At 59.1% G+C, this 9,724-nt stretch overlaps 1 protein-coding gene across 2 annotated transcripts; it reads right to left on the minus strand.

The window, feature by feature from the left end:
• Nucleotides 1–2,538: 2,538 nt before the first annotated feature.
• Nucleotides 2,539–6,906, minus strand: SYNGR3 (synaptogyrin 3). Of its 2 annotated transcripts, none has more exons than XM_023189177.2 (4): nt 6,672–6,906; nt 4,662–4,899; nt 4,066–4,208; nt 2,539–3,980 (listed from the first exon to the last, which is right to left on the minus strand). In XM_023189177.2, the coding sequence occupies exons 1-4, from the start codon at nt 6,768–6,770 to the stop codon at nt 3,771–3,773; spliced, it is 690 nt and encodes a 229-aa protein (XP_023044945.1). In that variant the 5' UTR covers nt 6,771–6,906; the 3' UTR covers nt 2,539–3,770. The 2 variants fall into 2 exon arrangements, with proteins under 2 accessions (XP_023044945.1, XP_023044946.1); XM_023189178.1 differs by lacking the exon at nt 6,672–6,906 and adding an exon at nt 5,142–5,389.
• Nucleotides 6,907–9,724: the final 2,818 nt, after the last annotated feature.

The following is a 9,724-nucleotide window of genomic DNA, read 5'->3' on the forward strand; positions in this document are numbered from 1 at the left end:
TTGGGATTATAAGCATGAGCCACCGCCCCTGGCTAAAAAATGACTTCTTAAAGAAGGAGCAAGAACTAGAGGAATATGAGGCAACACTTAAGTGGCACTTGCTGTGACAAGCACTGCTGCAATCTCCACACGCCTTACCACAGTAATCGTCACCCTCCCACACCATGGGAACCACAATGGCCCTTTTACAGGAGAACCTGAGGCACAGACAGGTTGAGAGACTTACCCAGGATGAGTGAGCTAGAAAGCGGCAAAGCCAGCATCTTGGCTTCAGAGATGTTTCTTAGCTGTGCTTCACTCAACCAGGAGGTTATGAAAAATAACCAATTAGAAATCCTAGGAATGGCCGGGCGCGGTGGCTCAAGCCTGTAATCCCAGCACTTTGGGAGGCCGAGACGGGCAGATCATGAGGTCAGGAGATCGAGACCATCCTGGCTAACATGGTGAAACCCCGTCTCTACTAAAAAAATACAAAAAACTAGCCAGGCGCGGTGGCAGGCGCCTGTAGTCCCAGCTACTCGGGAGGCTGAGGCAGGAGAATGGCGTAAACCCGGGAGGCAGAGCTTGCGGTGAGCTGAGATCCGGCCACTGCACTCCAGTCTGGGCGACAGGGCGAACCCCCCCCCCAAAAAAAAAAAAAAAAAAAAAGAAATCCTAGGAATGAGGTTGGGTGTAGTCGCTCGCGCCCGTAATCCCAGCACTCTGGGAGGCTGAGGCAGGTGGATCACCTGAGGTCAAGAGTTCAAGACCAGCCTGGCCAACATGGTGAAACCCCATCTCTACTAAAAACACAAAAAATTAGCCGGGTGTGGTCATGCATGCCTATAATCCCAGCTACTTGGGAGGCTGAGACATAAGAATCACTTGAGCCTGGGAGGTGGAGGTTGCAGTGAGCTGAGAGATCTCACCACAGTACTCTAGTCTGGGTCACAGAGTGAGATTCCGTCTCAAAAATCCTAGGAATGAAAAGTAATTGAGATAAAAACCCCAATAGATGGGTTCAAAAGTAAACACCACCAAGCTGGGGGATGTAACTGCAAAAGGTACCGGTGAGAAGCAGGGAAGGGTGTGACCAATGAAGGCCATGGAATAGGGACCCGGGGCTGGAGGCTCCACCGCAAATCTTACAGGAGTCCCAGGAGTAGAAGGTGACGAAAAGAGGACATGTGAGAAATTGTGACTGCTCCCGACTGCTCCCCCCAACACCAAGAAAGAAAACAAACCATCAAGCATCAAGCAGGATCAACAATAACAAATTCTTACCTAGACAAGGATTTACAGAAACGAACCCTACAAATGACTGCCAACAAGATAGCTTATAAACAATGCATATGGTTCCGTTAGCATCACTCTCATCAGCGTCTTAGAATGCCAGGATGTAAGAGTGAAATTATCAGGGTCGGATGCAGTGGCTTATGCCTGAAATCCCAGCATTTTAGGAGACCAAGGTGAGAGGATCACTTGAGCTCAGGAGTTCAAGACCAGCCTAAGCAATATAAGGAGACTCCATCTCTACAAAAAACTTTAAAATTAGCTGGGCACGGTGGCGAATGCCTGTAGTCCCAGCTTCTCAGGAGGCTGAGTGGGGAGGATCACGAGAGCCTGGGAAGTGGACGTCGCAGTGAGCCAAGATTTTGCCACTGCACTCTAGCCTAGCCATCTTTTCTTTAATTTTCTCCAAAAACAAAACAAAAAAACAGGTTCACTCTGGGCGGGGTGTGGTGGCTCACGCCTGTAATCCCAGCACTTTGGGATGCTGAGGTGGGTGGATCACCTGAGGTCAGGAGTTTGAGACCAGCCTGACCATCATGGAGAAAACCCATCTCCACTAAAAATACAAAATTACCCGGGCATGGTGGTGCATGCCTGTAATCCCAGCTACTCCGGAGGCTGAGGCAGGAGAATCATTTGAACCCGGGAGGCAGAGGCTGTGGTGAGCCAAGATCACGCCATTGCACTCCAGCCTGGGCAATAAGAGTGAAACTCCATCTAAAACAAACAAACAAACAAACAAAAACACAACAGGCCAAGTGCGGTGGCTCATGCCTATAATCCCAGCACTTTGAAAGACACCAAGGCGGGTGGATCACTTGAGGTCAGGAGTTTGAGACCAGCCTGACCACCATGGCAAAACCCTGCCTCTACTAAAAATACAAAAATTAGCCGGGCATGGTGGTGGGTGCCTATAATCCCAGCTACTCTGGAGGCTGAGGCAGGAGAATTGCTTGAACCCAGGAGGCAGAGGTTGCAGTGAGCCGAGATCGCACCACTGCACTGTCCAGCTTGGGTGACAGAGCGAGACTCCATCTCAAAAACAAAAACAACAAAAAACAAACAAGGGGTCCCCCCAGCATTTCAGAGAACGAGACTAGTGTGATACGTGGTGGTGGGGATCTATGGACCTGGAGCCTCCAGAGTCTGGGGGGTCAGCCTGGCCTCTACCTCCCCGTCCCCTCCTGTGGGGCCCTGGTGCCTCTCAGATCCCAATCCCTGGCACCAGGAAGGGAAGGGGTAGAGATGATTCCAGGAGCTTCCAGGTCACAGTCAGCTCAGTTACAGTCTTTATTGTAACGAAGTTGCAGTTGGAACATGGGACACTGAAAATACACAATCTCTGGTCTTTCAGGAGAGGGAGAGAGTGTGATATATACAAAAATTGTAAACATGTTCACTTAAATATCCACACAGAATTGGTCTAGGCTACAATGTAACAAGGTTGTCACTCAACTGCAACTCCAGAGGGAGGTGTCTGTCTGTCTGATGAAATGTGGCAACCACCTTTGGTGTTGACTTAATGTGAAAAGCCAGCTTTGAGCAATGCATGAGTAGTCAGCTACGCAGAGGGACTCCAACCTGGGACTGGGCCAGGAAGCAGGGTGCAGGTGGAGAGGCAGGGACTGGTCCAGGAAGCCAAGGTAAGGGGAACCGCACAGGGGCCATCTCGTGGGACACGGTGGCCAGCTGGAGCCTCTGGGCCTCTCTCCTGCTGAGGGGCTTGTCTTGCCTGGCACCCAAGCATCCTTCTCCTCCCCTGGCAAGGTCTTACTGAAGGGCTGGGACACAGCTGGTGTCTTGGCCCACAGCTACCTTGTGCCTTCCTGGCCAGAACCACCCACACCTGGGCAGGGGCCGGGGCCACAGACAGAGGAGCAGCTTGTGGGGTACTAGGAGGTGAAACCTGAAGACTGGACCACGATCACAACACTGACAGGGCCGGGCTGTTCTAGGAGCCTGTGAGAGAAAGTGGAGTGGTTCCAGATGGAACGCACCACCATGACAGAAACGAGACAGTCACTACCCACAGGAATATGGGATGAGAACAGAGGCCAGGATCCCCAGGGTCCCCAGTCTCGGGGTGGCGGTGCTGTCTTTCCCCTGCCCCCTCTTTGTCCTGGGCAGCTCCTGCAGCTGATTGTAGATGGCAGCTGAACCCCTGACCCCGGAGTGAGCAGGTGAGCCACAGGGTGGCTGGCCCTACAGGGAATGCCTTCCCCAAGCCAGTCCATTCTGGGCTAGGGACACACATCCTGGGCAGTGCCATCCCTTTCTCAGGACCTTAGTCCTGGGGCCAGGTGCTGAGGGACTGGGGGAACTTGGCAGGCGGCAGCCTGGGCACGCGAGGGTCCACCCCTTCTTGGCTCCATATGGCCCAAAGCGGCCACCCACTATGTCCCTGGCACTGCGCTGTAAGAACCCAAGGGAGGTCCCGGAGATCCTGGGGCCTGCGTTGGTGGGGTGGCCTTGGAGCCCTGGTCTGTGCCTGCCAGCCGCTAGTAGGCGGGCACTTGGTACCCTTTGGGGCTGGTGTCCAGGGTCTCGGTGAAGGGCGGGCTCTGGTAGGTCTCGGTGCCCTCTACGCCGCTGCCCACCGGATAGCCGGGGTAGGCCTGGCTCGCCCCGGCGCTCAGTTGTTCGGTGGCGAAGAGTGACATGTCGGTGCCCAGGCGGAACCGCTGCAGGGCCTTCACGGTGAGCGCCACCTGCGCGGGGGCGGGGCCAGCGGGGTCAGCCGGGATCAGCCGAGCGCCGGCCCTTTCGCCCCGCCCTCCCGGGCCCCGCACTCACCCAGCTGAGGATGGAGAAGAAGCTGAAGGCGATGGCGGCCCGCGCCGCGTCCCCCGCCTGCGTCGTGGCCGGCCCTGGCGCCGTGCGCTGCCACTGATTGGTGAGGAAGCAGAAGCCCACGAACCACAGGAAGGACCAGAGTCCTGCGGGCAGTGCGGCGGGTCAGGGCGACGTTCCACGCGGGGGCCCAGGGCGGCCTCGCCCGGAAGAGGAAGGGTCGGTGGGCCCGAGGCTTGGGGCACCTCACCTGGGCTCGCTGCGTGGTGCGAGGCCCCGCCTCCCTCTACGCTGACCCCGCCCACCCGGGAGCTCCAGCAGCGTTCCTCGCCCAGGCTCCGCCCAGACCCCGGCCCCGCCCACCTAGAAAGTCCCGCGGCGCTGCCTGTCCAGGCTCCGCCCAGCCCCGCCCACCCGAGAGGCCTGTTGACACTCCCTGCCTCAGTCCCCGCCCCTCGTCACGGCCCCGCCCATCTAGGAAGTCCAGCGGTGTTCCCCGCCCGGGCCCCGCCCCCTCCCCGCCCACCCGGGAGGCCCGTCGACGCTCGCCGCCTCAGGCCCCGCCCCATCCCCCAGCTCCCCGTCCCCGCCCCGCCCACCTGAGAAGCCCAGGTCCAGCAACACAGCGCGCCGGCGGTCGCGGACGCTGCTGATCTGCTGGAAGCGCACATCGAGGAACAGGAAGGCGGCGCAGGCGAGGAAGGCTCCGAGGCCCAGCGCGACGCCGAAGCGGCAGGCGCCCGCATTCCCGTTGAACACGCAGCGCAGCTCGGGGCCGCTGTCGGTGTTCACGTAGCCCTCGTTGACTATGGGCCCGAAGACGGCGATGGAGAACACCTGCGTGCGGCGCGGCGCTCAGGGCCCTGCAGCGACCCGATCTCTGCGAGCCCACTGCGAGCGCCCACGCCCCCGGGCCTGTCCCTGCGTTCCCAGGCCCGTATCTGGGTGGGGGGCGGTGTCATCTCTTCCTTTCCCAAACCCTCGCGTATTTAGTAATTACTGACAACACGGGCCGTTTAGTGAGCATCTACTATGCCCAGGCATTGTGTTAAACAGCCACTTTACATGCGTTCCCTCACCAAATCCTGGGAAAGTCCCCGTCGGATCGCCATTGTTCTTATCCTCTTTATAAAAGGGGACACTGGGGCTCCAACAGGTGAAGTGACTTGTCCGGGATCACATGGCTGACAAAAGCTGGGGCTGATTCAAGCCAGGTACTCTGCACCGCGTGGGCCCGTGGAGTCCCCTCAGAGCCCACTCAAAAGTGTGGGAACAGGAACCTTCACCTGGGCCCGCGATTCCCAGGCTGCAGCCGGCAGGGCGAAGGGGAGGTGAGAGTGGAGCGGGCAGAGCAGGGCGGGAGGGAGGGTATGGGGGCAGCGGGGCTGTTGCGCCCTGCGCGATTGGGAACTCTCTGGCCTGTTTTTAGCATGCAAATAGGGTGACGGGCACAGCTCATGGAATGCTGGGACAGAGACGTCCACCCAGCTTCCTGCACGCGGTGAGTATCGGAGGGATGACGGCCCCCACGTGACTGATTATTAATATCACCTGTAAGTGTTGGGGCTGAAAAGATAACACCGTTGACCTCTGGGGTTCCGTCAGACCTCAATGCCTCCTGCCCACCAGTTCCGGGAGACAGGCATGAGGGTCATTTTAACCAGGGCTGCATGTGGCAGCCCTGTGTTTCCAAGAAAAGATCTCCAGCCTCAACCTCATCCCTTCGCTCCTTTCCCGCTCCAGCTCGGAGAGATCAAGCCGAGGGGGAAGCTGGGACATGCACTTGTCCCCCAAGAGTGGGCCACAAGACGGTACATGCGCTCGGACCAAAACGCAGCGTCCTGCCTCCCGGTCTGGTCAGAGCCATTCCGCAGGGGAGGCCAGAGCCCCCTGCCCCACCATGGGCACCGCCCTCCTCCAAGACAGGCGCCGAGGTGCGGCTGGTCCAGAGGTTGCCACCTGGACAAAACCCAGAGCTCGGCACCCAACTGCCACTTCCCTTGCCGGAGGGAAGGAGCAGCAGGGCCCTCCCAGGGACGCCCCAGTGGGCTAGGCTGCCCCCAAACCTGCCTCCCACACCACTTCCAGGAAGCCCTCCCAGCCCAGAGCCTCTCCTCCCTCAACTCACAGCTGGACCTGGGGGCCAGGGGCCAGGCTCCCTGCCAAGGAGCCCCGAGGGTGTGTGTGCGGGGGAAGGGGAGGCGCTGCCCAGTCTCTCTCGATTCCCGTAGCCCCCTCCCTCTGCCCCTAGGCGAATCCCGTCCCCACCCCGTCCCTGCGCCCAGGTCACGAGAACAGGAAAAACGGAGTAAGGGCTGCGGAAAGGGACTGGAATTAGACCCGGGGAGGAGACAGGGGTAGGGGCGACCGGCGGTGACCTCTCAAGGTCTCTCCGGCGCCGCCGGCCCCTCCCCCGCCCGCAGGTGGGCGCGCCCTGCCCGGTGACGTCACCCCAACCTGAGGCCGGCGGGGGAGGGGCCGGCGAGGATGAGAGTGAGTGGGTTGCGGGGCGAGAAGCAGGGGGCAGGGGGGAGGTGGCAGGGGGTGGGTAGGGGCCTGAAGGTCGTGAGGCAGAGGCGGGAGCGGGAGCCCGGGCAGGGACCACTCACCCAGGACGCGACCCTGAGCAGGGTCTGGGGCCGCCGTGCAAAGCTCACAGGGTCCAGGGCGGCCCCCGCGCGGCCCGCGCCGAAGGAGGCGCCCTCCATGGCCGGCCCGGGCGGGACGCGCGCCCCTTGCGCCTTCTGTCCGCCTGTCCGTCCGTCCGGCCCCGCCCGAGGCTGCTGCCGCTGCCGCTGATGCTGATGCTGATGCTGATGCTGATGCTACCGACGCCGCAGCCGCCGCCGCCTCATCCCGGGAGCGCGCGCCGGCCACGGCGGGGACGCGCGGGATGGGGCGGGGCCGGGCCCGCGCCCCCCACTGGGTCCACGCGCGCGGGGCCGGGTCCTTCCTCTCCCTCTGCCGCGCCCGCTTCCCGTCCCCCACCCTCACCTGCCTGCCCCGGTCCCGAGATCGAGGCCATCCTCAGGAACCCGCCAGCCAGGTCCCCATGGGGCTGGGTGGGGCGCGGGCGCTGGGCGCAGACTTGGCTGTAGCCGGGAGGACAGACAGGAGGCGTCCGCTCCTCTGCGAAGGGCCCTTGGGTGAGGGAGTAAAGGGGTAGGAGACCCACGGGCTGCAGCATCTTCCTCCAACCCACGGGAAAGGGGGCTGGCTCCCTGGCCCTGGTCCCAGGAAGACCAGATGGATAACTGGGGTCTTTCCCATGGCCCCCACTGTGCTCCTGCTGCTCGTTCAGCAGGTTTTCGCCTCTGGCGGGGAGGGTCTGGTGGGAAGATAGGCGTCGGCCCCAGGAGCGCCTGCTGAGGGAGGGGCAGAGGCACGTGGCCAGTGCCATTGGGAGTGTTGGTTTCCGAGTCTCTGCTCCTTGCCCACGGCCAGGTGCTGGCACTCCCAATGCCCTCCCTACTCCTGGGTCTCCCCAGCGCACTTGAAGCACCTAGTCTGGAATCGAGGGCAGGGAGAGGCATCAGAGACCAGCAGTCGGGTGGGGGTGGTGCCTGGCTGCCCTGTTTCCTGCTGGGTCCCCTCCACAGACCCCAGCCCTGGGTGCAGCAAGGTCCCTCTCCTCATGTTCCTACCAGGCTGGAAGTTCAGACGACTCCTAGGTTTCTGTCTAGAGCACTGAGATGTCTGCACTGATCGAGCATTTACAGTGTACCTGTATAGTGGCAGAGACTGCTGCCACCGTTCCTCAGATAATAAGCAACCCAGGTCCCTGCTACACCAGCCTGGGGCACAGATGGTGCTGCTTGGCCCAGCCCCCCTGGACTCATTGATTCTGGTCTGGAGCTCTTTCTTCGGTCTTGCTGGGCACAGGTGGGCAGAGCAGGTGTTGCCAGAGGACTACTCACTGTGTTCCAAGTCCATCACACTGTGCGTTCGACCCCAACCCCTGTCACCCGTCCCCCACAGACTGCCCCCCTGTGTCATCCATTCTCTTCCTTTACTTCATCGCTGACATCAGCACGCAGACATGCTGCACTTTCTCCTAAAAAGCCAAACACTGTTGACCCCACCTCCCCTCCAGCTGCCTCATGTTACTGCTTCCTTTAGCAGCAAACTCGAGTTTTCCATCCTCTGCCTGCAACACCCTCCTCTCTCTTCCTCTGAGACCTGGCAGAATCAGCTCCCACCGGCACCTAAACTCGAGGTTGCCACTGACCTGTGGGCGGCAAGCCACCCAGGTGCCGAGGCAAGAGACCGAGGGCACGAGCTGTTTCAGTCTAATCAAATACATAAAATAAGAAGTTGACTAGATCTAGATCATGGATATGATTATATATCATTCATCATTAGTTTGCGGCAATTACTCTTTTTTTTTTTTTTTTTTTTTTGAGACGGAGTCTCGCTCTGTCGCCCGGGCTGGAGTGCAGTGGCCGGATCTCAGCTCACTGCAAGCTCCGCCTCCCGGGTTCACGCCATTCTCCTGCCTCAGCCTCCCGAGTAGCTGGGACCACAGGCGCCGCCACGTCGCCCGGCTAGTTTTTTGTAGTTTTTAGTAGAGACGGGGTTTCACTGTGTTAGCCAGAATGGTCTCGATCTCCTGACCTCGTGATCCGCCCGTCTCGGCCTCCCAAAGTGCTGGGATTACAGGCTTGAGCCACCGCGCCCGGCCGGCAATTACTCTTTATTCCAATATTATAATAATCCTCGCTCAACAATCATACTCTAGGAAAAACCAGGCCATACAGAGATAGGGGCTGAAGGGACATGGTGAGAAGTGACCAGAAGACAAGAGTGTGAGCCTTCTGTTATGCCCGGGCAGGGCCACCAGAGGGCTCCTGGGTCTAGTGGTAACGCCAGCGTCTGGGAAGACACCGGCTACCAAATGGACCTAACAGACCATGGTCTAGCGGTAGCGTCAGTGCCAAGGAAAAGCACCTGCTACTTAGCAGACTGGGAAAGGGAGTCTCCCTTCCCCCGGGGGAGTTTAGAGAAGCCTCTACTCCTCCACCACTTGTGGAGGGCCTGACATCACTCAGGCCCGCCCGCAGTTATCCGGAGGCCTAACCGTCTCCCTGTGATGCTGTGCTTCAGCGGTCACGCTCCTGGTCCGCTTTTATGTTCCATCCTGCACACCTGGCTCTGCCTTTTAGCTAACTAGTGAAATCAGTGAACTAGCAAATTAGTGAAAGTACTAAATTAATTAAGTACTAAATTAAGTACTAAAAAGTACTAAATTAGTGAAAGTACTAAATTAATTAATTAGCTAACTAGCAAATTAGTGAAAGTACTAAAAGTCTCGGATATGTGGAAATAATGGCATAAGCTGTCTCTCTCCCTCCGCTTGCCTCGGCTGCCAGGCAGGGAAGGGCCCCCCGTCCAGTGGACACGTGACCCACGTGACCTTACCTATCAATGGAGATGGCTCACTCCTTACCCTGCCCCTTTGTCTTGTATCCAATAAATATCAGTGCAGCCTGGCATTCGGGGCCACTGCCAGTCTCCGCGTCTTGGTGGTAGTGGTCCCCCGGGCCCAGCTGTCTTTTATCTCTATCTTAGGTCTTTATTTCTATAATCTCTCGTCTCTGCACATGGGGAGAAAAACCCACCGACCCTGTGGGGCTGGACCCTACACTGACCTCCATGCCAATCG

The sequence above is a fragment of the Piliocolobus tephrosceles genome, chromosome 17, assembly GCF_002776525.5.
Source record: "Piliocolobus tephrosceles isolate RC106 chromosome 17, ASM277652v3, whole genome shotgun sequence".
Classification (NCBI taxonomy): Eukaryota; Metazoa; Chordata; class Mammalia; order Primates; family Cercopithecidae; genus Piliocolobus; species Piliocolobus tephrosceles.